At 50.9% G+C, this 27,917-nt stretch overlaps 1 protein-coding gene across 1 annotated transcript; it reads right to left on the bottom strand.

The window, feature by feature from the left end:
- Positions 1 to 822: 822 nt before the first annotated feature.
- LOC149275450 (signal-induced proliferation-associated 1-like protein 3) lies at positions 823 to 20,014 on the bottom strand. The gene is made up of 20 exons (XM_089504752.1): positions 18,589 to 20,014; positions 16,223 to 16,353; positions 15,349 to 15,537; positions 15,003 to 15,177; positions 14,705 to 14,808; positions 14,263 to 14,420; positions 13,129 to 13,705; positions 9,659 to 9,933; positions 8,490 to 8,735; positions 8,051 to 8,197; positions 7,482 to 7,612; positions 4,560 to 4,666; positions 3,759 to 4,159; positions 3,380 to 3,571; positions 2,994 to 3,159; positions 2,397 to 2,598; positions 2,180 to 2,323; positions 1,958 to 2,093; positions 1,603 to 1,684; positions 823 to 972 (listed from the first exon to the last, which is right to left on the bottom strand). Exons 1-20 carry the CDS (start codon positions 20,012 to 20,014, stop codon positions 823 to 825), a joined length of 5,139 nt encoding a protein of 1,712 aa, XP_089360878.1.
- Positions 20,015 to 27,917: the final 7,903 nt, after the last annotated feature.

Here is a 27,917-nt window from a genome sequence, read left to right on the forward strand (position 1 = left end):
GGGGGGGCACAACTTGGTATACATTTAATCACACTTTTAAATACAGAATTTACACCACGGTCCCCCGAAAAGGGTTGTCTGCGTTCAACAAAACCTCAAGTTTCAAGTATAAATAATGTCCATTTATCTGGTTTACACCTAAAAACAAGATTTTTCTGCATATTTTAGCTGTAAACATTTTAAATGCCTTTTTTTTTTGTAAATTCTTACATTTACGGAACGTTTCAGAATTTATGCAGAACCTACGCAGGAATTTTAAAAATGTCAAAAAATTTTTTTGCATCCATTAACAAAAATCCACCCTTTTCTTATTTATAATATTAACAAAATATACAGTCATTTTACTGCAAACATCGTCTTTTCCAGTTTAAACTCTCCTTGTAATAAAATATATCGTAAGAAATGTTTATGATATTTAAAGATTCGTTCTAAGATCTACACCCCAAATATAACATTTCCGGTAGAAATTTAAATATATATATATTTTTTTCTAGTATTCTGCAACCCTTTAGTCCGGGCGTCTGTCCAATTTGCATAATTATCAGTGGAAGCTTCAAGAACGGCAGAAGATACACTTATTACATTTTTTTTTTGTTAAATTTATACAAATCTACAAATAAAAAAAGGGAAAAAAAGTTATCTGTACAAAAAAAAATATAATAATGCAAAAAAATAATAAAATAGTTAAAGTTTTGCATTCAAAATAATAAATAAAAAAAGAAGAAGAAAATCAGAGAAGTCCACAGAAGATGGCGAGCGTTGGGAATCCATGTAGATACCACTGTGGGGTAACGGAGTTGAATGGGGGGTCGGGGGGGGGGGTCAGTGGTCCTTTTTGTCCACGGAGCTGTGGATAATTTCGGCAAATTTCCGCAGCTGTTCGCTGGCCGAGTGGGATTCCGCCTGCAGCCGCTGGTTGTTCTGCCGCAGGTTGGCCACCTCGGCTTGCAGAGCTTCCTTGTCCAGTTTCTCCTGTAGAGAAGAACAGAAGATGAGGAAGTAGCGGGATTCCTGCCGGCGTGCGGTCCTAAAAACACGGCTGCCTCACAAGGGGGGGGGCGGGGTAAACTACTCTGAACCGAGCCTGAAAGTAATGATGTCACCCGGATGATGTAAGCCATTAGAAAAAGACGTTTCCGCCAGTTACTAAATAATCAAAAATGGAGATGCACTTGAGAGGGTTGCTACTCTAGGTTTGCTAATACACACGGTTACACACGCACACGCACACGCAGAACAGTACGAACTGGCTGCACCTCCATGTAACAAAATGTTTTAACCCCCCCACCCATCGCGATTGTCCAGCCAATGAGGAGATGAGTTACTTTTAAACTCCAGTGATGTCATCTGCATAATTGCGGAATATGACATCATATTGTGTGGCTTTTTCAGCTGAGGTGTTTTAACGCAGGTTCCGCCATGCAGACTGCGGCCCCTTCCTCAGCCCTTGTTGGCTTCTTGATCACGAAACCCCAACCAGGTTATGATGTCACCACAAGGGGGGGGGCAGCCGGTAATTCTCAAATTACAAGATGGAGTATTTAAGAATAAGCGTCTCAACGGTCTCTAGAACAGCGAAGCGTGACGGCAGCCGCCGGGTACCTTCTGCAGGTCTGTGTGCAGCTGCTTCAGCATGACTTCTAACTGCAGGACCTTCCCGGTGAGATCCGCCGGCGCGTCGTCACTGCAAGGAAAGACGGGACAGGCGTTAGGAAGGTTCCGGGTGGGGGGGGCAGCTGGAAGAATAAAATGGGGGCACTTTGTGTTTTAGTAAAGAATGGTAAAAATGGTACGGCCCACGTCGAAACCTAGAAGTTGAAGGTGGTTAAGACCCGGCCATTCCACTAAATTGTAGTACTCCGATGAGCAGCCTGCGCGGCCGTCCCTGCGTGTTTCTGGCCGATGAATGTACATGGTTGCGGGTGCGACCCGTGTTTGAGGAGCACGTCCCACGTACCTGGATGTTGGGGTGCTGCGCGCCGTGTGGTGTCTCTCCAGGCTGAGGTGCGCGGTGCTTCCGGTACTCTGCGCCGGGCGAAGCTCCGTACTCAGAGCGGCTTCGTTCAGGGAGAAGAGAGAGGCGGCTCGCTGCACTGAAAGAGACAGCAGGGTTTTAATAGAGACTCCCCAGAAAGAGACTCGGCCCCTCGCAGCGCGTGAACGCTCCCCATCGCTTTACCTTCGTAGGCCTTGGCCGCGCTGACCAAGCTGGACCATTCCAGCCCGGCCGCCGTGTCCGGCAGGGGCATCATCCCCGGATCGATATGTCGGCCGCTCGAGTCGCGCGCCTCCGCGAGAGACAGTTCAGAGGACGAGATGTTGGCTGTAGATGAGAGAAGCCGATACTGTAACAGCTCCGCGGGGGCCAGGAGTTCTATGCTACGGGGGGTTTGTACCGAGGGGTTTACCGTTCTTTTCCGGCATGCCGGTGGGGAGCTGGCGGCGCGCAGGGAGCGTGCTGGACGGGTACGGAGTGCCGAACAGACCGTCGTTCCCCGAGGACGCCTCGAGTCCAGGGGAACAGGCGAAGCTGGCGTCGCGGCGGCCGCTGCAGAGACTCTCGTCGGACAGCGTCCTCTGGAGGGCCTTCTGGGGAGACTGAAAGACGGAGAAAAAGTTTAACCAAATCTGGAAACCACGGAAAGCAAAATGAAAAATCACCTTTCCTCTGAGTTTGCGTCACGTGATGTACATTTACGTCGTGTGATGTCAGTTTTTCGCACTCATCTTTGCTCCTGCGGAGGTTACCATGGACACAGGTGAAAAAGAGGTTTCCATGGTAACTCCAGTAAGAGCATTTAGCAACTTTTTGTCGGAGTACGGCGTCTGCCCAAGGACCACAAAGAAGACAGCGACCTATGCCGAGCAGCCTCACTATTTGTGAATTGTGATTTTAGTGGCACTCTGTGCCTGCGCGACGCAGCAACAGTAGTCTATGCAATGGCCGTGAACCTGGAGGGATAGGCAGGGGCAGGTATGGGGTTCTTCCTCACCATGCAGTCCTGCTCCTGCTCGGGACCCAAGTTGTCCATTATAATCAATCTCTTCAAATCATCCTCGATGGTTGACTTGTAGTTCTTGCGAGGGGAGCGCAGGTCGCGCAGGGAGGCGCGGAGTCTCGGCTGGCCAAATACATTCTTGGTGTTTATGTCAACTTGTCTAAAAAAATAAAAATAGACGTGTAAGAACACGGGACGCACACGGGAAACACGGATGTTCTTCATCGCTCCAGAGCAGAGATACAGGAGATGCTCATCGATACATATCCAGAAACATTATGGGACCTAAGGGCCGGCCCCTCCTAGGGCCACCGGGAACTAATGACAGCGACATGTTTAAGGGTCCCCCACAGGTCAGGCTTGTTATGGGGACATCTTACTTGGTGGAGTCTGTGAAGGTCGTTGGTCGCTGCGGGGGGGTCTCCTCCGGCTTTTTCCACCCCGCCGGGATCTTGTTTCTTACGTTCTGCCTGGAGAAGAAAGATTTGGGGACGGAGCTGGAAAGCTGGAAGGAGCTGGATTGAGACATGTGGGGTCCCCGGGAACCGTCTGGGGTCTTGGATGAACCCGACCTAAGGGGAGAAGCCACATCTATAAACTGGACTGACCCCCTCCCACCCCGCTGTACAATACAGGGTCCGACCCCCCCCACTGTACAACATAGGGTCCAATCCCCCTGTACAATGTAGGGTAGGACCCCCACTGTACAATACAGGATCCGACCGCCCCCCTCTGTACAATACAGGGTCCGATTTACACGCTCCTGTTTCCCCCCCGTCAGCAGTTTCTTCACACCTGGACTGGTTGAAAGCCTCGGCCGTGTTTCCCGGGGAATACATTTTCGGCCGGTATCCCTTGACGGAGATGACCGGCTCCTTCCGCTTGTCCCTGGAGCTGCCGTCATGCATGCCGGGGTAGGTCGAACAGGCCACGGGTTTTTGTGGCTTCTCCCTCCGTGGCGTCGGATGGGCGGCCTTGGAGTGGCTGAAGTGAGGAACGGAAGTGTCGATGCCGCTGTCGGCCGACGTGACCTTGGAGAGCTGCTCGGGGTCGACGTCCGGGGGGTCCGCCGGGTCGAACCAGCGCTCGTCGCTGTGATTACTGGAGGCCGTGCTGGACAGGGTGTTGCTGCTGGAATGGCTGGAGTAATTGGCTTCACCCTGCAACCGGGTCAGAAAGAGTCACGGACGGTCACACGAAGAACACGCGGAGCTCCAACGACAACACGCAAGTGACATACTGCGACAGTTCTACCCCTTTAAAAGGGGCTGTTCCATTCAACTGCCCCCTCTAGCGCATTAAGCAAATAAACCCCTAGAAGACCCGTCGCCTTCGGAACAGTCGCATAAAAACAGGACATGAGCTTAAAGCAAAAGCCTTTCAGATTCTACGGCAATAGCCTATCAGAGTCTGTAACAAATCCAGCAGTGTAAACGGGACAGCAGCTTTAACAACCCGGCATGAGAGCAGCGGGGGGGGGGGACGTGTTACTCCGGCACTCTGAGGGTTAATGGCAGGAGGCTATGTTTCACCTCTACACCAAATACCCCGGTCACTCACCCTGGAGTTTCGGTGCGGGGAGCTCTTCCCCGTCAGCTCCTGCCGGCTCGGCCGCTTGCTGCCGCCGGTGCCCGTCCGGGGGTGGGCCGGGATGTGCCACATCGGCTCTGAAAAAGACAAATTCTCCGTCAGGCAGCGAAGAGACGCTGAATAATCACAGACTGAAGATATGAATTAGGGAGGTTAACGGAGGCTGCGGGGGGCAGGGAGGCGATAACAGAACCTGATTGGCTGAGCTCAGTCTGGGCCGCCCCTGCTGCAGAACCTTGAACCCGAAAATACCCCAGAACACAAGAAGCTGGGGGCATCTACATTGTAAGGGTCAGCCGGCTCACTGATCTAACTATACATTATACAGGGGGCCGGTCACTGATTTATCTATACATTATACAGGGGGCCGGTCACCGATTTAACTATACATTATACAGGGGGCCGGTCACCGATTTATCTATACATTATACAGGGGGCCGCTCACTGATTTATCTATACATTATACAGGGGACCGGGTCATCCATTCCTGTAGGGGTCAGCCTTCCATAAGGTGCAGTGAAACTAGGGAGAGGAGATGTTACATGCGTTTAGTGAATACACCTGTAAAAGGATGTTCTAGAGGGAAAAAAGGAAATATTTCCAGTTTCGGCCACTAGATGGCGCTGTTCTCACATATCGGAATTTAAAGGGACGGTACGGCAGGCGGCCGGGGGCGACGTGTTTGGCGTCCCTTTAAACGGCTGCATTTTCATTTTTCTTTCTTTTCACTATTGGCATTGTCCATACCCAGTGTTTACAACTCATATCACTGCAAGCCAGCAACGTACGGGTAGCGTTAGGACCGGCATCTAAACTGTTCAAACAACAACAAATATTTCTGAGCGGATCTGTGGACTCCGCGGGGAGTTAAAGATTCTTAATAATATGCGCTGAAGGATTTGTGTTCAAACTACATACAAACCACATGTATTACTACAACCCCCCCCCCCCCCACACGGGTGCTTACACAAACTGATAAACCACACAAAGGGGGTCCCCTGCACGATGCTACGCTGTATACAGCAATATAACCCCCCAGCGCTGTATACAGCAATATAACCCCCCAGCGCTGTATACAGTAATATAAACCCCAGCGCTGTATACAGTAATATAACCCCCAGCGCTGTTTACAGTAATATAACCCCCAGCGCTGTATACAGTAATATAACCCCCATAGACTTTCAGTGGTCAGAGAGTCCGAATCAGCAATTAAGACTGAGCCTTTCTATTTTTCCCCCACAGGAAGTATGATAAGGAGTCGGGGGGTCTGTCTTGGAGATTGGGGCTCAGATAACAAAATGGTTAATATGCAGCTCCCTGAAAACATATATTGGGACAAAAACTACATCTGACCTATTTGGCAGTGCCTTTGAGGGGTTAACATGAGATGTGAACGTGTTGCAGCTATGAAGCATTACCCCATATGAGGGCATATTTACTGTAAATAATACACCAGTCCTTCATAACAGCGGAACAGCGACTCTCTCTGCACCTAGGAGGCTGTTCCACTTATCTACTACCCTCTCAGTAAAGTAAAACTTCCTTCAGTTCCATCTCAGCCTCTGATCCTCTAGTGTCAGATCCCGCATAACTTTTCTCCTATAAAATAAATTCCCTCCCATCCTTTATTAAACCCCTTTATGTAGCTAAATGTCTCTCGCCCCTCTCCTCTCTCACATCCCCTCCTTTCCCCATCTCTCTCTCTCCTATCCCCTCTTCTCTCCTCCGTTTCTCTCCTTTCCCCATCTCTCTCTCCCTCTCTCTCTCTGTTAAATGGAACGCGTTGGATGATTTGTGGGAGGAAAGAAAAGCTTCAGCCTTGAGTCTTAAAAACAAAACATTCTATCAAAATAAAGCATTCTTTTGTTAAACGTTACATCCATTTTTTTCTTGGAAATTATTTTGATAATCATCGCCCCGGGGCTCTCGCTGGTAAATCTACCAAAAAAAATGTAACCCAGCCAAGAAGAACGGAGCCTGGATGGGAAAACGTTCTCTGCCAGCGAACAGAATATCAGAACCTATATATTTATATTTATATAGCACAGAAACGCCAAACTCCGCAAATTAACAAAAAAAAAGTAATATGGACGCCGATCACAGAGAAGAGACCAAAAACGACTCAAACTTCAATCGGCCGCTGGCCTCGTCTTAGATTCAGGAGCCGTATGTCTATCCCATGCGTGTTTAATACCCTCACTGTATTACCCTCGACCACTTCTGCTGGGAGGCTGTGCCACTTATCTACCACCCTCTCAGTAAAGATTGGGAAAATGATATTGCGGCCAAGCGAAATGTTTTTTTTTTTTTTTTTTCTTCTCGGATGACTTTTTTTACTCCTACACCGAAGAACAAAATGCGGAGAATCTGAGTTGGAGCGGGACCCGGGCAGCAGGCGACCCGGAACCTGTATTTGGATCTAGTCTGAGATGGTTCTGCTCCATGCCGGCCGGGCTCCTCGACTGCCTAGGGGAGCCCCAATGGCAAATAAAAAATGGCCATAAAAAAAAATAAAAAAAAAATTATCTGGTACGAGTCGAGAACATTTAACATCGGCTATAAAAAATAAAATTTAAAAAAACGCCCGATCCGCCCCGAGTTCTTAGCAGTAATGATGAGGTTAAACCGGACGGATGGCTATGCGGCTGCTCTGGGACTAAACCAAGAGTTTGAAGATAAATCGGAACGCTTCATCTCGTGACTGCCCATCAGGACCAACCTGGGCCCCCCCCCGGATCAACCCAAAATCCACAAGGGCATGGAGAGGTCGTCCCACCATAACCCATCTTTACGGCTGACTCGGCCCCTCGTTTCCCGAGGCCAGCCCGTAAGACGTAGTGGAGACAGGGAGGTCCGTCGTGGTGGGTTGACGCCATTCCACCGGTTTCTCACCTGGCTTCTGTCTGTCCAACGTCATTTCTTGGCTTCCTACGCCTCCCGAAAACTTCTCCCCGCTCGACATCCCGTCTTGGACATAGTAGGTATCCAGCGGCTGCGCAGACCTCTGGGGAGTCCCAAATCTGCTGGAATTCAACAGAAAAAGTCCTGTTACCCTACTGCAACCCAGCGAAGCCACCGCCATGCCTCTCTGTAATGTAACGTCCCCCAAACCCCGGCTCCTTCCCGACCCGCAGCCGCCCGTTCTCCACCAGTCCGCCGCTCCATTCCCGGATCTCCCACAGCCTAATTTCACCCAAAACGCTATAAATAGAAAAAAAACAGAGGCTGGGCAATTAACTTTATTTATTGGGCAACGCCTTCACGGCAGAAAGAAACCCAAAACGTAATTATATCCTTTCGAGTAGGGAGTGGGAGGCGCATGTCCTTCCGCTTCTCCCGGCGGGCGAGACTCGGTCTACAAAAGAACCCTAAAAATCGGGGAAGTCTCCATCTGGCCACCAAAAAGGACGCTTGGTTGCCGCGCGCAGCCTATGGTCGAGGCGTCCGGCTTTATTCCTCACCTTTCCGGGGTAGCTTTGAAGCGGCTGTAGCCGGCCCCACCGGACGCAGGAGTGGAGAAGCTTCCGGAAGCGTGCCGGTACGGCTGGACCTTGTCCGCGGCGGTGGGCGACGTGGCTATGTAGGGTGTCTCGGGATAGCTCACCGGCCTGTACGTACATAACAAAGCATATGGGATGTTGGAAAAGCTGCACGTACGAGTTATAGGTCTCCTGGTGGCCCGCGGGCATCTCCTCCCCGTTACACCTCGCTAGGCGTCCCGGCACAGGCCGTGCCAGTTTTTCCAGATTAGGTCACCATTAGAACTTCCTACCACGCGTGAAACGGGGTGGAAAAACTAAATGAGAGACCCAAAAAGCGGTCTATAGGGTACGGGCGCCCCCCTAAAGGAGCGAGGCAGCAGAGCCACCTCTATAGATATAATATTTGGGATGCGCTCACCTGCGGCCGATGTGGGGGGGCTGCGGGTCCCGGACCGGTACCGTCGGTGTCTGCTTCGGCAGTCGGTTCAGTGACTGGACGTGATTCGCCGTCACCCATTTTTGGGAAGGAGTGGCGCCGTGGTGGGTCGCCGCGCCGCTCCACTGCCATGCGATGTTGCTGCGGAAAGGGGGTCTTGAAGCGGAGGCGGCGCTGTCGGGGTCCTTGCGGTCCATGGAGCTCAGCTCGTAGGATTCGGACCACCCCCTGTAGAAGGAGGACGTCATTGCTCTTATTAACCATTCGCGGGGAGGGGTACGTATATGTCTGTGCACGCCGGAGGGAGGGCCGCCGCGTCCAAGAATGTTTTCTGTGACACATACGTATCAAATAGCAGCAGGAGCGAGATCGCGTAACACCCCGGAGCAAACGTGTCCCCCGTCCGGAGATACGCGTTACACGACCTAAAATACCCGCCCAGCCATTATCTGCGTATAATGCACCCCCCCCCCCGAGAAGAGAGGACATGAAACGGTTAACCGGCCCCCCAAATCTCGCACGTTGGAACAAGATTCTCCCCGCCGGGGCTGCTTGGGGTAATTGTCCTAACTTGCCCTGCACAGACTAACAGGCGTGTCGTGGGAGCCGGCTGCCTCGGTATCCGTGCGGCAGGCAGTGTGCTCAGCGCTGCGCGGGTTTATCCGCTCGCTTCCCCTTTCGAACCAGGAGCCGCTGTTTATGTGTAAGGAAAAGGGAGCATTCAGTGGGAATATTACACTGGTTTCCATGGTGACTGCACCTTAATTACCACTTTGCACCAGGCTTGGTCATTACAGTCCAGTGCATCTCAATGCAGACCCCATTTCACGCAGTATAACCCCTCGCTACAGACGCCTCTTACCTCTATATGATCCTCCCTCACTGTGGACCCCCCGTACCTACCCCCCTCTCACCGAGGACCCCCTCATATCTATAACACCCCCCACCCACTGGAGACCCCCTCCTACCATGTATATCCCCCACCCACTCACTGGAAACCCTTCCTACCCCCCCATAACACCCCGAGCTCACAGTAACGGAATAATCCCTGCCCCGTGACCCTCTAAAGGGTAAGGCGGCAGTAGATCGGAGCGCCCCCGACATATATAATGGAAATATAACATATATAAAAGGAAGAGAAGGAATCCTACCTCCGGGGGACGCCGTCTTCGTGGGGCGGGATGATCACCACCTTCACGGTGACGGACGTGCGCAGCAGGTCGATCATCTGGTCGTGGCTCAGCGTCACCACCGCCACCTTGCATATCTCCACCAGCCTACTGCCCTGCCTCAGGCCTGCCTGCCACGCAAAGCCGTAATCCTCCACCTCGGCCACGGTGCCGTCATACTTAACGTGGAAGCCCAGCTGGCCCAGCCCATTCCTGCGCAGGGTCATGTCCACCGTCTCGCATCCCGTGGTCATGATCTGAGGACAGATGATGGGACTTGAAAGGCCTTCAAAATCCATTGTGTACCCTGCCCCCCCCCCCCCCCAACTGCCCCACCGCCCTCCACCAGGCCTATCACGCTGGTTCCTGGAGATCAGAGACACTTACCCCAACCACAACCCCAACGACGCCATATTTAAACGGAACACGCGGGGTGGGAAAGCAGCTGCTACCCCCACCAAACCGTTAACATCCACTGGAGAGTCCTGTCCCTTCAACATCATTCCACGGTCTCCCTGCCCCTCACAGGCTTTCCGCTTTATAACCCCCCGAACCCCCCAACTAGAAGTCCAGCCTCCGTCCCATGAGTGGGTATGGTTGGCATGAAAGACACGGACGATGATCACTTCCAACAACACAGACGCACGCACACACGGTATGTACGTTACAGGCAATGGGAATGACCCCCGACCCCCGACCCCCAGGCATCGTAGAGAACGCATGAGATGTGAAACGCGTTTCCCTAACCCGGCCAGGCAGAGAGACAGAGAGAGACAGACAGACAGACAGCGCTAAGAATGCCCAGACGGACATGGGTTAAAGATGAAAGAGATGACACGGAAATGGAAAAAATACCATAGAAACGCAGAAATTGGTAGTTTAAGCAAGACGTTTAATAAGATTTCTCGTCACTTTACTTTCGCCAACACAATAAACATCATAACAGCAAACAACTTTTTTTTTTGTACAACAACAAGAAACAGGAGAGGAATATTCTGATGTTTTCTGTTTAATGGCGCTTTAATGATGTCATAATTGAGTAGTGTTTGGTATCAGAACTGTCACATGACCCCGTGTCTGCGTTTAAAGGGACGGTAACACACTGAGCGCGTCTTATACGGAAGATCGCCATGGATTCGGGGTTATTGCTACGTTTTGTATTATTTCGGATGCTACCCCTAACGTAGGCATTTTAAGCCAATCAGAGGGCTCCGAGGTGAAAAATGTGCGTTTTTTTCCCTGCCTCTCTCGTGAATTTCCCTAAAGTGTAGATTGTTGCAGAAATAAAAGACAGAACAGACACGTTTCAGAATTCTTTCATGCTCGATTGGATTCTTATATATTGAGACAGACACGACACGCACAAGGTCCGGATCGGAGCGCGGACAGAGACACACGGGAAGCAAAGTCAGAGGGTAAGAGATCTTAAGAACCTGAGAGTATATTTATTCCTCCCCGGGAGGAATCTGCAGCCAATCGGAAGCAGCCTTGTCGCATGCGGGGGGGGGGGGGTCGTTTTCACGTTGTCTTCCTTTCAACCGCGTCCAAGCCCGAGCCCCCATATCACGTCGCTAACTGAGCTTCACCCCAACACCCCCAAGCCTGTCCAGTCCTTAATGTCGTCTCTCCAGCTTCTGGCCCTTACTAGGTCGCCTTTTCCCAAACTGCCCCTCACCGTTGTCCAATTACCCCCCCCCCATGCCCCCCTGTAAGATCGTCCCCTGCCTGGCTCGCCCCCTCGTTAGCGATGTTGGATATATGTGTGTGACCGGGTCCGGGAAATCTATATAACGGAAGGTGAGAACGTACAGCAGCAGGAAAGGAGAGGCGGCAAAGAGCCCGGGGAGGAGCGGGACAGAGAAGCGTGCGAGAGAACGACACGGAGAGGAGCATGGAGACCGGCGTCACTCCCGCTCAACGTGGCCGCCGCGCGGGACCGGGGGCAGGAGGGTAACCGCGGTGGATACCAGCCTTATCCGGCACCGGAGCCGGGGGGGGGGGGGGGGTCGTTCGGGTCGCGCTTTGTCTGCATATACATTGTAGCAGATTATTGCTTGAGGACATTCTATAGAACGCCGGCGTTCCCCACATTGCCTGTAACATACATCGTAGCGTCACGTGTTAAACACGGATCATTATGGGGCCGGGCGGCGATGACCCTGCGGGGTCGGAACTAACTCGCCTTCTATCCCGGGCGTTTGGGAACAGAAGAGGAATAAATACACGGGAATCGGCCCGCGACGGACAAACATCTTCACAGCCGAATACAAGGAGATTCGAATGCTGTTCAATCCCACCATTCCAATTAGCGACTCAATGAAGGGGGGGTAAACTGGTTTCCATGACAACTGCACAATGAGAACTCACCTTTTAGAAATAACGCCCTAATTGGTCGCCCCAAATTAAAGACTTAATTAACAAATATTTCTCCTAAAATAAAGTGCTCAGAATGTGCCATACAGCAGCGGGCGCCATCGGTACCGAGTGTTCCCTGAACGCCAGGGGGCCCCGACCATAGGTTTGTACCGGGCCCCAGGATTTCGGGTGGGGGCGGGACTAGACGCAAACAAGGAGGAGCTAGCTAGCACCTATTACAGTGAAAAGGGGGAAGGGGAGTAGATGGGGAGAACCAAACACCTCTCCCCATCCACCCAAAGCGTTAAGAATTACCCCCGAGGTCTTATAATCCGACTGATATTTTGTATCTTTGTAACTTTTTGTTAACCGGTGCAGGACTCGGTGGGAACGAGAAGATAGGAAATGTACCTCAAACTGCAGGCCTGTAAAAATGTATTATGAGAGAAAAAAAGATGCCAAACAGTCGTAGATGACCACCCTACTCACCGCTTCCAGTAAGGGGTATTTTGAGGTCCACTTTGCATTCTTTAGTTAATAAAGAAAACTTACGCTTCTGGCAAGTTTTTCTCCTCCCCATCCCTGTCTACTGAAAACAGGAAGTGTACTGAAGGAAGCTGGAAGTGTACTGAAGTACACTTCCTGCCGCCACTCCCACTGATTCGTAAGTGCACTTCCTGCTTTCCGCGGAGACAGGAAGACGAGGAGGAAAACGAGACGGAAGGAAAACGTTTCCAGCTCCAAGTAATGCATGTCTGCTGCCAATCCGCATGCAGTAAAATGCAACGGAGTCCCGAAGGAGCGATGGAAACGCTCATGCCTGATTTCCACCCCACTTAAAGCACCGTGCGTCCCACTGACCCCTACTAAAACAACAAGAAAAACAATGATTTAATGCTCTATTCATTGTTTGAACGACACTTTTTTTCTTATCTTTATAGTTATTTTAAGATTTTGGCATTTCTCCCATTATTTTAATCGGCGCGTGTAGGTCTCTGTGACAAGTACCCCTTAGCTTGTGTCTGGGGGTCCCGCTGCACTGGTTTTCCTTACATAAATCCCAGCTGATAATTCACGTATAGCTTTTGGCCACTTACTTTAAGCCTCTGTACAATTTCCCTGATGTCCTCCCCGCTTCCATCCAGAGTCCGTATTAGTATGTGGTCCCCTCGACCATAGAAGATCTTGAGGGAGAGAGGTTCTGGGGTCCAGCCAATAACATCGGCACAGTAACAGTTGAAGACCACCTCCTTGGTGGCGGTCTCAATCAGGACCAAAAACTCGTTGGATATGCCCAGAGCGCACTCCGTCTCGGCTGCCTGGGCAAAGTCTTGAGCGGCCACTCGCCAGGATAAGGCGCCAGTGCTCTGAAGCTCTGCTCCTGATCGCGCTTTTGTCCTCTCCTTCTTCTTGGAGGTCAGGGAGATGAGGTTGAACTTGCCGGTGGTATCGATAGGCGTGTTGGTGACGTAGTTCTCGGCCAGATCCTTGAGGTACTCCTGCCTCGTCCGGGTGGCCATGGTGTGGAACTTATCTGACTTGTGAGCCGCGTTCTCCGCGTTGATGACTTTGGCCAGAAGAAAGTCCCGGAAGACATCGGACTTCCTGAAGGTGACGCCATTAGGAATCGGGGGGCCAAAAGGTGGCACGTCTTTGGATCTGGTAACAGCCACACTGCTCGAGGGGCAAAAGAAACAAAAACAAACAAAAGGAGGGTGTCAGTGGAGGGGTAGTTGCCCTCTAGGCTGCAAAGACTATACGTCGGGGGGGGGGGCAGCACATTCTTCTGCAGCTCAGCTCATTCATTTAATAATGTATCTGTGGTTTAATAAATCTATATACGACAGCTGGTGCTGGAGGGGGCCCGGCTCTTGGCCCTTACACAGCGGTCTACTGACCGACAGAAAGCCGCTGGTCTATGTGGAGTTCTTTGAATTAAAAGCGGATAAGCCCGCGTGCAGATGGGTCTCATCGGCGGGTATTAGAAGAGATTAGATACCAGCCAAGAGAACGATTACTGGGATTCCCCGTCTGTTACTGACGCGGGATCATCAGGTGATTGCGAGCCTGCAAGTCTGACCTCTTTACTGGGGAAGGCAACAGACAACCTTCGATCCCCACCACCAAAAAAGGCTAAAAACTGTGAAATCCATTATTTTAAAAAAAACAACTGTTATGTCACGGGTCATTGGGATCGGTCGGCGTGTTTCGGGGATCGCTCGCGGACCCACCTGTAGCAGACGTTCTCCGAGCACGGGTTGTGCGCTCTGACGATGATGAAGACGTGCTGGAAATGCGAGCGGATGTTTTGCGGCGTGAAGGGAAGGGCCCCGGGCTCCTGGAAGATGACGGTCACGATGTCGTTTCCTATGTGTCTTTTCCGAAGGAGCTGAGGAGAAAGAGAAAACGGGGTGAGAATATCTGCTTCTCCTGGATCCTTGCGTTAAATGCGTGTATTATGAAGATGACTCCAACGTAAAGTAATAAGACCGAGTCGCTCTACATTTCTATGGGGCGGCGAGCGGCTGGGACTTCCATGGGAAGGTGAAGGAATGGGCAGGACTAAAAGCAGAGAGGCCACGCATGGGATACACCCAGGGGCATTAAAGAGACTTAACCCCATCCAGCGGCTCCCCGAAAGCCGTCTCGGGATTATTGGGCTCCGAGTCGTACCTGCTGCCTGTTGTTTGGCGTGTAGGGCAGCAGCGTGGACACGTGGAACATGATCTCGTAATCCTGATAGCTGGTGTACAAGGAGTGCGTGCCGGTGGAGTCCGCTGCGGGAGACGGGAGAGACGTATTAAACATAGACAGCGCACACGGAGCACAGAAAGGATCCAGCTGCGGGTCAAACTCCGACGGCATCTTTTGGCTAACATAACGAACAAAACATTTAAGAGAGGCAGGGCAAGCGCAATGTACGATTACAGGGAGCCCCCCGGGAGCCCGTGGCCCTCAGAGCTACGCTTACTCTTGGTATCCAGCTGAGCGGAGTATTTGCTGAAGCCCCTCAGACAGACTCTCTCCCCCAGCAGGGACAGGAACTCCTCGAAGGCCGGGCCGGCGCTCTCATTGTTGTACATCTCTTCCTCCGAGCTTTGGCCGGCCTTGCAGTACAGAATTCCCACCTTGTGTTTCCGGAAGAGCTGGAGAACAAGAACCCAGGAGGAACATCGTTATATAAACGCCCCGGGGCAACGGGGCAGACTCTCCTTTCTCGCCTTTGCCCCGCTGAGGGGTTTTATCCCCATCATGTTGGCTCCATATCTCTGAACCCCATATTTTGGCTCCCCCATGCGTGCCGCTCGGTCTCTCACCCCCTGCTCGTCCAGTTTGAGGAGCTGCTCGGTCACTTTGGGGGAATTCATTGCCAGACGCAGACAGCCGATGTTCAGTTCGGGGATCACGGCTTCCAGAACGTCCTTGAGGGGCAGACCCCGGACCGTGCCGTGCTTCGCCGCCGATGGCACCGCGTCCTCCTGGATCATCCCCCTCAGCGTCACCAGCTGGGAAAAAACAGAATCAGAATATGCGTTCAGTAATAGACTTTCATTTATCACGGTGTCTGGTTGGTGAATAAGACTGAGGCCGTATGATAAGGAGTCGCGGTGTTTAGTAGATCGGGGTCAGATAACAGAGCGAGAATCATACAAACGGCTGATATGCAGCTGCCTGAAAACATATTTTGGGGCAAAAAAGAAAATATTCATGAAAAAAGTGTTGGGAATCCCCGTTAAGGCTGCGTATGTTTGGATTTATAAATAAATCCATGTGTTTGCTACACGGCATTCTCTGGAAAGCAGGATCTGGGTTTTGTTTACACAGACACGCACACGCGTAGTATACATGTTACACGCATTAAACCACACGCTATTGTTGTGGAAGTGAACTTGCAGGAGATCACGAGCCGGGTCACAGGACAAGCTGGAACACGCCAAGCCCGGGGAACTGACACGGGTTCCGGATCGTGCACAGACACGGCACTGCCTTCATACATGACCAGGGAAACAGAGGCTCTTTTGTCAGAGGCTGTGCCGGCCTGAAAATTCTATCTATGAATAAATGGGGGGGTCGGAGCCGGCGATGACATCAGAAACCCCAGGCAGTTCCAGGAGAAACCCTGAAATAGTGGTAGATAAGTGGAACAGCCTCCCAGCAGAAGGGGTAGAGGGTAGCCATTTTCAGCCTCACCTCACTGGTCCTGAAGATGATCCTGTACTGGTATTGGGGGCCATGTTCCTTGTTTTCTTCGACTTTCTCCCTCTTCAGACTCACAGCCACGGGACCCAACTTCTCGTCCACTCCAAAGTAGTTGCAGTGCTCTGGAAGGAGAGGGTCTCGTTATACTAATAGACAGCAAAAGCCTCAAATAACGACCAGAGACCCCAAAAACCTCCCAGAAACAGCTGAGCCAAGAACATCGGGCAACATCAGTGGGGAAGCTGAGGGGCGGAGCTAACAGAACCAAAATGGCTGCCTACATGTAGGTATTAATGTGTTAATCGGTAAAGAGTGTAATCTGGGTAGGAAATTCTTTAAATGTCTCAATAAATCCTTGTAGCGAAATTTTAAAGTCTGATACTTTATTAAAAAAAAAAAATCAAAAAAATTCAGTTCCGTTAAACGCTGAAATCTAGGTCTTGGTTTGGCCCCCGGCAGCCTCTATAAAGATGCAGGGAAAAGAATTTATTCATGAAGAAAAATCCAATTATAAAAGAGTACCGAGCGGCAGCGATAAACGCCAGAGACAGAACCGCCGAGGCTTCTAAAGAGATCCGAGCGACATCGCCCGTCAGACGTTTACACCGCGCTAAAACACGACCGCCGGGAGGCAAACAGCGATTCCCCCCCAGACTGTCAGCGCAACGTTATACAGGAGGGGGTGCTGGGAACTTAAAGAGGACGCCTGTATACAATATAACCCCCAGCGCTGTATACAGTAATATAACCCCCCAGCGCTGTATACAGTAATATAACCCCCAGCGCTGTATACAGTAATAACCCCCAGCGCTGTATACAGTAATATAACCCCCCAGCGCTGTATACAGTAATATAACCCCCCAGCGCTGTATACAGTAATATAACCCCCAGCGCTGTATACAGTAATAACCCCCAGCGCTGTATACAGTAATATAACCCCCAGCGCTGTATACAGTAATATAACCCCCCAGCGCTGTATACAGTAATATAACCCCCAGCGCTGTATACAATATAACCCCCAGCGCTGTATACAGTAATATAACCCCCCAGCGCTGTATACAGTAATAACCCCCAGCGCTGTATACAGTAATATAACCCCCAGCGCTGTATACAGTAATATAACCCCCCAGCGCTGTATACAGTAATATAACCCCCAGCGCTGTATACAGTAATATAACCCCCCAGCGCTGTATACAGTAATAACCCCCAGCGCTGTATACAGTAATATAACCCCCAGCGCTGTATACAGTAATATAACCCCCCAGCGCTGTATACAGTAATATAACCCCCAGCGCTGTATACAGTAATATAACCCCCAGCGCTGTATACAGTAATATAACCCCCAGCGCTGTATACAGTAATATAACCCCCAGCGCTGTATACAGTAATATAACCCCCCAGCTCTGTATACAGTAATATAACCCCCAGCGCTGTATACAGTAATATAACCCCCCAGCACTGTATACAGTAATAAGCCCGCCATTGTTGTCAGTCATGTGATATTTTAGGTGACTTCCTGTACTCAGACACCACACTGAAATCAGTGTCCACCTGAGTGATTAAGACTGAGGCATTCTGTTTACCACATGCAGTATGATAAGGAATTAGAGTGACAAGGAAGGAAAGCAAACAGAAAAGTCTGATTTTCCACATGCCTATTACAGGGTGGACTGGCGGCTCACTCTCCTGGCTAAAGCACGGTAGTATGAAGACATTATAAAAAGGTTGCCGCGGGTGGGGGTGGGGGGGGGGGGGGGGGGGGCTGTCAGTTTAATAACCTTAATCTTCTGACAACGGGCGTATAATAATCTCTAATAGGTATCTCTCCCCGCAGAGACTCCGATCCGACACCTGAAATTAGGATCAGTCCCTCAGGTCTGGTAACGGGAAGCTCGTTATAGAAGAAAATGACACTTTAGTAATTAGGCCATAAAGTCACCTCGTCAGCGACCTCATTTCCATTAATCTAACAGTTTTAAAGACGTCTCGTGGGGATACGTGCCGTGATCCTAGTATCTGTGACCGGCCATTTAACCCATGAAACGTGTCGCCTTACACGGACTGTCTCTTTAACCCATTAAACACGGCGCTGTCATTAGGTCGCCTTACACGGACTGTCTCTTTAACCCATTAAACACGGCGCTGTCATTAGGTCACTTTACACGGGACTGTCTCTTTAACCCATTAAACACAGCGCTGTCATTAGGTCACTTTCCACGGGACTGTCTCTTTAACCCATTAAACGTCATTAAACGGTCATCAAAATATCCTTAATATAATATTTGCTGAATTAAATATAATTTCTGTACCGCCCCTTTAAATATGCTAATTATATATAAAAACAGGTGACTTCTTACCCTTACTGTGAAAGTATTCCTGGTAATACTGCGCTCCGGAGTCCACGTGCTCGACGCTGTAGTGTTTTAGCCGCCCTGGGTTCTTCTGCATTTCCTTGGACACCTCTAGGACAGATATGCTGGCGTTCGTACAGTACACGGTGAGCGACGGCTCCAAGACGCCACCCTCGCTCGTGGTGGGGGACCCGGCGGATGCTTTGGAGAAGCTGACGTTGCGTTCACACATGCCCCCCGTTTCGTTTCTGAAATGGGGGCAGCTGAGGAGAAGGTCGTTGCTGTTGTTGTCTCCCAAATCGTGCTCCAGGTTCTCCTTGACGTTGAGGTCTTCGGTGCTGGTGAAGCTCGGATCCATATTTCCCAGACCATAGGCTCTGGACACGGCCAGGGACACGGCGGAGGCGGCGGACGCTCCGGTGGTGGTGTTCCGCCGCTGGGCGACGTATGTCCGGTTGGCGGCCACCTCGTTGAGGTCAAAGAGCATGCTCTGCACGTCGTAATGCGCAAACGCCTTTGGGCAAAGCCAGGGCTTAAAGCCATCGTCGTGCTCCGCCATAGACCTCCCGGAGTCATTCTCGCTCTTGTTGCTCCTCAGTTTACGGAAGATGGACGAGTCGTTGGACTCCCCTTTCGGGGTCCTTTTTCGCAGCTTCTCCTTGTCTTTCAAAGAGCCGTCGTCTTTCTGGCACTGGCCATTCCGCAGGTCCGTCCTCGAGCTCCCCACGAGGTGGAGGTTGGAAGCCATGCTGGAGTCCTCGCGGAGAATCCCACTTCCCTCGGGGGACTTTGCGTCCTCGTCGGGCTTCTCGTTCCTGAAGTCCTTCAAGATGTCGTAGAAGCTCTGGTCCGAGATTCCTTGGACGTTGATAGACGAAGTGCTTCCGTATTCCCTAAACAGAGGTATTCCGTTGCCGAGCTTCACCCCTCGGTGCTCCAGAGCTTCATCCATGTCACACTCACTGAGTGTTATCTCACTGTTGCTTCTATTTCGAAGCGGAATAAATGTCCTCCCTGGCGACCTTGGCCAACCGTCTAGGAACTCCACATCTTTGGACCTCTTCCGGGACAACTTATGGAAACCTCTGAAGCCAGGCGAGCCCCCATTACTCTGAAAGTGCGGCCCGTTTTGGTAGCCCCTTTGACCGCGACCTTCTGTTTCTCGCGAAGGGTTGGACCCCAGAGTCTCTTTCATAGCCTCCTTCTTTGGCGGCCAGTCGGCAATCCTGGCACGCACCCCCATCTTTGGCATCGCCGGGGTGAAAGCATTAGCCCTTGACATATCCCCAGGGGAGGGGGCCTGGATGCCATTGCTGTTCTGTGACCAAAAGCCTTGTGGGTAATAATCCATTCCCCTGCCGACATCGTTCCCTTTGCCCGACGTCCCCGAGGCCTCGGCGCCCTCATTGTAGTAGGATTTGTAACTGGTCATGCTCCCGGAGAGACATAAATCCCCGCATCAAGCAAAATCGTTTCACAGTTCTTTGCAGAAGCCAAGGATTCAACCATTGTTGGGTTTGGGGTTAATTTGCATAGACGTGTGCGGAGCGGGACCGGGTCCTCACGGGCGTGGCTCACGTGGCATCATTGGGACACCCCTGCGAGGAAAGAGACATGGCTGTCAGAACACGGGTCAGTACACGCCAGCCTAGGGATCACTGCAACACGGACAGACAGTCACCCAACTACACGGAAACAACATTCATCTGAGTTATTTAGTTAAATTCCCCTCATTTCCCATCATCCCTCAGGGAGGATGGCATTGGAATCCCATTGGTCGGCCCAAGCAGGAAGTTGTAAGCCGCTTCCTGTTCTCTCCCTACGTTGGTTTAGCGGACGGCGTGCGAGTCTCTAGCGCTAGAGATTGTTTCCGGCCGCGCAGGTCCCTCCGTAACGCTATTATCACAGATATCTCAGGGCGACGGGCGATTTAACCCCGCGATGGGGCAGCAGGTTGGGAGACGGAACGCTACAAAATGCAGGTAGCTGAATTATAGAGTAGTAGATATGTGCAATGGCTTCCCGGCCGATGTGTTAAATGCTTTGTATTTTGAGCCGTTTAATCAGCTGCACTCACAGCAGTACGAAACGCTGGAGGCCGACGACACGGCGCCAGAAACAAAGTGCCAGGACACACACGCACACGCACGCACACGCACAGAAACGGGTCAAAAAGCAAAGTGTAGAACCACACATTACACCTCCGCGCCCGAGTGATTAGAGTCCGTGCGCATCGCGCATGCTCTAGGCCAAACTTAGCAGTGTGTGAGGTCACTAGAAGCCTGATAAAAGCTCCCGGCCCCCCCCCCCGGACACCCAGAGTCTCTAAAGATAAATAGAACTATATATATATATATATATAGGGTGCGGGATCTGTACAGCAGCCAAACTTCTAGCAAATTAATTGTTGCCTAAAGAATCCTTCTGGGTTTTTTTGGATCCGATGATTATCGGCGTATAATTTCCCTTTGTTGTGCAGAATGACATCATCGCTACATACAAAGCCTTCAAACAGCGGGACGGTACGATGTCAACCGAGAACACGGGGCGCGAGCAAACGATACAACGTCTAACATTCCACAGGAACGCAATATGTTTATTTCCAGCAGAAAGTAACCAAAAATAAACATTTCACGCTAAAAACAGAGACCACGGATCGGCCCCCTGTCCAGCTGTAACGACTCAAACCTTAATCGGTCGTTGGTCTCGTCTTAGATTCAGGAGCCGTATGTCTATCCCGCGCATGTTTAATACCCTCACTGTATTACCCTCTACCACCTCTGCTGGGAGGCTATTCCACATATCTACCACCCTCTCAGTGAAGTAAACTACGTTTGAAGGAATAGATTAATTGGGGTCTTAGATTACATTGTAATCTAAGACCCCAGCACTGCTACAAATGTTGCTATTTAATAAAATACCCCGATTAATGCTATTAACCCCTCACCGGCCAGAAGGATTTCACCGTATCTGCAGATTTGCAATCATGCGAGGATTCAGCCGGGATTATAAAATAATTAGGATTCCGCTACGTGGTTAAAACGATTGTTACACGGCTCGGTCTCGTTATTTGTGATGTCTGCAGAGTTTGGCTCGCTCTGTGCTATGTCTCTTATACCAAAGTGTGCACAGTGACCCAGTAGAGGTGGTAACGCATGCAAACACTCGAGTCTTCGCCCTCCCCGTCCGCAGTTGGCCCCGAGACCCGAAACACCAGCTGCTGACTTTAAATCAAAGGGGAGGTTTTATAAGCAGCGGTAACGGTGCATCAAACGCCCGGAGGAAGAGACACCCAAATCCTACCCGCCATCCCCGAGCCCGCTCACATTAACCCTTTCACAGACACTGCTATACAACGCTGCGCTATATCAGGAGCCGATGATCTAATGACGACGTATTTAATGGGTTAAAGAGACAGTCCCGCGTAAAGTGACCCAATGACAGCGACGTGTTTAATGGGTTAAACTAGTATTGAGTGATACGAGGTGAGTGTCCATCATGTTCTTGGAACAGTACCTCCGTTCTCCAGCTGGGGTGAGTGGGTGGGACGGGGTCCCCGCGGGCCCCCGGGAGCCCTTCCCGTGAATGAGCGCAGGCGTTGGGATGTACAGTGTGTGGTCCGGCGGGAAGCGTGTAGCCGGGCGGTGTTGCGGGTTCTGGAGCGGAGGATTAGATGAAATTTCCCCAAACGTGGGGCTGAACCCGGCGAGCCATTCCTACCAAACAGGAACCTATCGCCTAAACAGCGCTTACAGGGGAGGACAAAATCAACTGTCTATGGATGGTGCCAACATCCCCCACCCTGTCTGGATCCGGGGGACGTTACCCCAGAGGGGCAGGTTTGGTGGAGACCCCGCTCTGGAGCTCACCACGTTTGATGTCTGGACTGGCTGGAGATTAGGAGGGTTCCCCTGCGTGAGCCCTGGAAGCTGTATTAAGAGGATCAGATCACTGTCATTATTACTGAATCTCCTCGGTTTCCGTTAAGAAACTCAAGGAATAAAAATTAAGAAAATGGAGCGTCTATAAATCTATCCGCAGCGAGGCTTTTCAGAGAGCGCTCGGCCCGTATGGCCCCGGATGTATGAATTATATACGATCCTCGATCCGGAGAGACGCTGATCCCGGAGAGGAGCGGAGGGGGATTCGAGTGTGAGGGAGACACGGGGTTAATGGGCTAAAGGGGGCAGTTTCATGGTAAAGCGACACGTTAAAATGGGTAAGAGAGACAGTCCTGCGTGACGTCTAACGGGACAGTCTTGTTTAGGAGGCCAGCGCTTTCCGCAGGGCACCGGCAGCGATCACAGACGTCGGATCCGATCTCTGCTCAAAAAGCGCTTTACGGTTTAAATGGTAAAGAGACCGATGTGACGGGACGTGTCTGACGGGCGAGGGGGGCTGCATCGATGTGACCTCGTGACATACTTAAAGCTTTTAGCCCTGGTCCCAGTACATTCCGAGCCGGATCCAGACCATTAACAGTCAGGAGTGGGCCCCGGAGCGCTGTTTTTGCACCATATGGGTATTTGGAGTCCACCGGAGCTTAATACCCCCCGCCCCCCCCCCCCCCGGGCTGCTGAATGAAGCGCTTCCTCTCGGAGGTAATTCGTTATGACATCCTTCTCGCCAGATCAGCTCACACACCGATGACCTATTTTGCGAAGTCCTCGGCAAGTAAGTGGCGGCGGCGGGGGGTTTGATTTTATGCCGTCGTTAACCCTTCCAGATCCAAATGGGGGGCTGTAATCCATGGCACACGCTCCTGGCACTGAAAGGGTTAAATGGAGGAGAGAGTCTGGCCTTTTGCCTCACTAAGGCACAGCTACCAGAGATCATTATTCTGGGCCGTAATCACCGACGCAGGACTCCGATTGCAAGCTCTTCTTCCTCGCGTTTCTCTAGACTGTAAGCTCTTTGATCCGGGGCCCTCCTCACGTGTTGTTTCTGTAAGTCTGATTACGTTATATACTACTTCCCATGTCCTGTTACCCATTGTACGGCCCTGCGGAATATGATGGCGATATATAAAACAATAAATAATAATATTACTTGACAATACTCAACGTAAAAAAACACAAAAACGGGGCAAAAAAACTGAACTGCGCTCACATCCATTTAATATAAACAAACAAACAAACAAACAAACAACCCAATTTCACAATCAATTTTTCTTCAACAAACAGACCAATCACAACGCTGGAAAACGAGCTCGTTTATCAAAATAATTGTAATAATAAAATAATAATAATAATAAAAGCGGACGCGACATACAGGGAGCCGGGACAAAGCCATCGTGAAGAGGGGCAGATCTACTAAATCGTGAGCTGAAACCTGCTGTCGTTACCAAGGGCCGAGCCTTCATTTTTCATGTCAAAATCACACATATCGCGAATGAACACTAAATACACGGGACACGCGAGGGCCGCGCCGGAGGAGCCCGTCATACCCCATAAAGCGATCGGCGGCTGCCGGGGAGGGAATGGAACGAGACGGACGGAGACTTCAAGGTGAAACAAGAAAAGTAAAGCGAGGCTGTCACAACGTGTCGGCGTGTGCAGAGCAAATACACGCGTGTAACACAGACACACGCAAGTACATGCGTCCTTTCTCTGCTGAGGGTTACACCAGACGTGGATTTCTCGGGTTATTTCTGCCGCTACCGGCAGATATTTACGCAGCACGAGGAGGAGAGGACGAGACAGCAATCCTGCGCAGAACCCAGAGACATTAAACTGACGCTCAAACGGGTCCCAGCCACAAAGAAACGGGGGCCTAGGAGGGGCCGGCCCTTAAACATGTCGCTGTCATTAGTACCCGGTGGCCCTAGGAGGGGCCGGCCCTTAAAAGAAAATGTTTTGCGTTTTAAACAGTTGTATAGAGAAATGCAGTGTAGTTACAGGGTTTGAACTGTATTTGCCCCTGCCGCTTCTGCTGGGAGACTGTTCCACTCATCCCCAACCCCTTCAGTGAACAAATACTTTCCCAAATCCAATCTAAACCTCTGATCCTCTAGCTTCTTGCCCCTTTGAATCACGGATGACCCGGGGGGTCTCGGTGGAAATGACCCTCTTCCTGTGGACAGGGTGGGAACGCTCTCCTCGTATGATTCACGGGCCGCTTTACTCATCACATATCTGACTTATCGCGCGGTTTCCCCTCGGTACTCTTGGTCAGACGGTGGTCCGTCACCGGCGACATGCGCGCGATAACGTGTGCTTACAGCAACCTCTAGACATTGATCCCCACACAGTGCTGAGCGGGTTAGCGGCAGATACATCGTATCAAAGCCCACCCGAAAGCCAAGGGGCCAAGACACAGACCCCCTGTGCCCCCCGGCGACCGTAGGCAGTCTGCCCAATCACTCTCTATAAGCGCCATCTAAATCCATAACTTCGGGGACCTCAAGCAGCTCGGACCCCCCGAAGGACCCCAATCTTATTCACGTTACGGGGGCTTTCTATCTATCTGTCCGTAGAATTCTCCCCCGGAATTCCCGAGTCTGAAGATTCCAGAATGTATTTTTTTTACTATTTTTTTCAGAATCCGCAGCATTATCAAAAAAATCCCCTAAATAATGCGATAAATCGGTTAATTGGCTAACAAAATAAAAGGGATTTTTATAACGAATGAGCTCGATGAAGAGTTAATGTTTCTCATGCTGAGTAAGGGGCAGCGATGCCGCGCAGGGTGCGTGACGCAGAGGGACGGAATCCCAACCTCCCCGCGGATCGGAAGCGGCCGCTAAGCGTTGAGTCACGGCCAAGAATCGGAGTAACGGAGTTTCTTCCTGCGCGGTCACCGACCCCCCCCCCCCGCGACCTCTGAATAATCACAGAGCCGATTAACCACTTCACTGCCTTCATTACACGAGTCCCTGGATCACATACTCACACACGACACCTGTACCTGCCAAATGGCCTTGTCTGGTCTGGCCAGTCCCTCTGTGGTCCCTAACCACCAGATGCCCCTCTCTCCTCCCCCGACGCCCCTCTCTCCTGCCCCCGATGCCCCTCTTTTCTAGGAGGTCAGAATGTTTGCTGGGTATGAGGGGATCGCAGGGTTCTACGGCCCTAAAAGCCCCGATAATGTGTATAGAAACCGCAGGAAACGGCTTTATAAATTAAACGGGGAAATAAACCCCATTATTCTTCCTCTAAATGCCCCCTCGGTTACACAAATAGCCAGAGATGGGGCAGAAAGTCCCATAAAAAGTCTAAAGCCCCGCCCCAAATAAAAGTGCCCCTCTCTGTTGCCATGTGTATCCATGTGCACAATTTTAATGGGTATTTGGCTTATTTTGAATTCTTTTTACTCATTTTTCGTTTCTCTCTGTGGCGCCGTCCGGGGGGCTCACCAGTCTCTGAACAGACCCCTGGCCCCCCCGTTTCTCCTCTTGCAGCCGCCCGCGCATGGCACCCAACCAGCCCCGCGATCGGAAACTCTGCTCGCCGTTCTCAGACGTCTGGCTTTCTTTTCCAATGGAAAATGTCTTGGAAGGCTTTCCGCGGGGGCCAAATACTAAACTAACTAATATACCTCCCAAGAGTCTCGATTTTGGGGGAACAGTCCCAATTTTCTGGCACTGTCCCTTAACATTAGAGCAGTGATAACTTAAAGGGGAGGAATAATCATGCGGATCCTGACAACGGGAGGTTAAGATGGAGATTTTATATTTTTTTATATATTAATATTTAAACAAAATGACATTTTTACTTAGTGGACAGACTAACATGAAGGATCTTTTATTGTTTTTATGTAAAATTAGCATTTTATTTTAAGAATATATTCCAGCGGGCAACGCTACTAATTATCTCCTTTTTAGTTAAAATAAACAAAAAAAAAATTATAAAAAATAACATTGACAAATATATATATATATGCTTTGTGAGGTTCTTATTATTTTACTTTCCACAGCAATTACTTCAAATTATTTGCTTATAAAAAGTTTCATTTTTAACAGGCAGCTCGTAAATTTTAAAATAAAGCCCGTTTCTTAAAAAAAGGAAAAAAAAGTTATTTTTAAAAGTTTAGCAGTTAGCTGAATTAAATAATAATAAAGACCGGTTTTAATTTCACCGCCAGATTGGTGTTTTTTTTTCTTTTACAGCCAAATCAAAATTATAAATGAATGGTTATAAAAAGAAAAAGAAAAAAAAAGCATTATTATGCGTTTAATGAAATATTATTATATATTTGTTTATTTTTTCATATGTTTGTTATGGAAAATAAAAGCATAAAAATAAAACCCTGTTACAAACTGTAAGCGCGCAGATGTTTCTCTTTACAGATTAGCGCATGGCGGGTGATGTTGGGGGGTGATGATGGGGGGTGATGTTGGGGGGTGATGTTGGGGGTGATGATGGGGGGTGATGATGGGGGGTGATGTTGGGGGGTGATGTTGGGGGGTGATGATGGGGGGTGATGATGGGGGGTGATGATGGGGGGTGATGATGGGGGGTGATTATTGGTTCCGGCGGAACAAACGGGAGAAAAACCCGCCGCTATTATTATATAGACAATGAATCTCTTGTGTCTTCCAGCGGCTCGGGATCACACGCTAAGCCTCGGGGGGCAGCAGGACTGCGTGCGAGACGCGGGGGGACGGAATCAAGTCACCCAGTTATAGAAATGACGGGGGTTTGCACGGCGCCGGGGTATAAGTTAAACGGTCAGGGGTGCTTATACAGGGCCCACCATGACTGATAATTAAAGCACAGCGGAGACACCCCGCGGCCCAGACACCCCCGCGGCCCAGACACCCCCGCGGCCCAGACACCCCCGCGGCCCAGACACCCCGCGGCCCAGACACCCCCGCTGCACAGACACCCCCGCGGCCCAGACACCCCCGCGGCCCAGACACCCCCGCGGCCCAGACACCCCCGCGGCCCAGACACCCCCGCTGCACAGACACCCCCGCTGCCCAGACACCCCCGCGGCCCAGACACCCCCGCGGCCCAGACACCCCGCGGCCCAGACACCCCGCGGCCCAGACACCCCCGCTGCACAGACACCCCCCGCTGCACAGACACCCCCGCTGCACAGACACCCCCGCGGCCCAGACACCCCCGCGGCCCAGACACCCCCGCGGCCCAGACACCCCCGCGGCCCAGACACCCCGCGGCCTAGAACCCCTACGTTCAATAAATGTTTTTTTATAGTTTTTTTTGGACTACGTGAGATTAAATATATTGACTCAAAGCGATGAACGATAAGGAGATCGTACAAAAAGTCACTCGGAACGCAGCCCGAGAACCTCGCGGCGACCCTGCTTGAAACAAGGTGAAATCCATTAACACACCAAATGTTTCACAGAGAAGAGATGTCTCTCCTGGCTT

The sequence above is a fragment of the Sceloporus occidentalis genome, unplaced genomic scaffold (assembly GCF_023333645.1).
Source record: "Sceloporus occidentalis isolate IW3139 unplaced genomic scaffold, rSceOcc1.0.p SCAF_288, whole genome shotgun sequence".
NCBI classification, from domain to species: Eukaryota; Metazoa; Chordata; class Lepidosauria; order Squamata; family Phrynosomatidae; genus Sceloporus; species Sceloporus occidentalis.

Excerpts from the sequence above, each read along its gene's own strand:
- LOC149275450 (XM_089504752.1), bottom strand. The coding sequence starts at position 20,014 with ATGACCAGTTACAAATCCTACTACAATGAGGGCGCCGAGGCCTCGGGG. Across the intron at positions 1,685-1,957 it reads CGCAGCACCCCAACATCCAG|TGACGACGCGCCGGCGGATC; the intron begins GTACGTGGGACG and ends CTTTCCTTGCAG. Across the intron at positions 973-1,602 it reads TGCACACAGACCTGCAGAAG|GAGAAACTGGACAAGGAAGC; the intron begins GTACCCGGCGGC and ends TCTTCTCTACAG.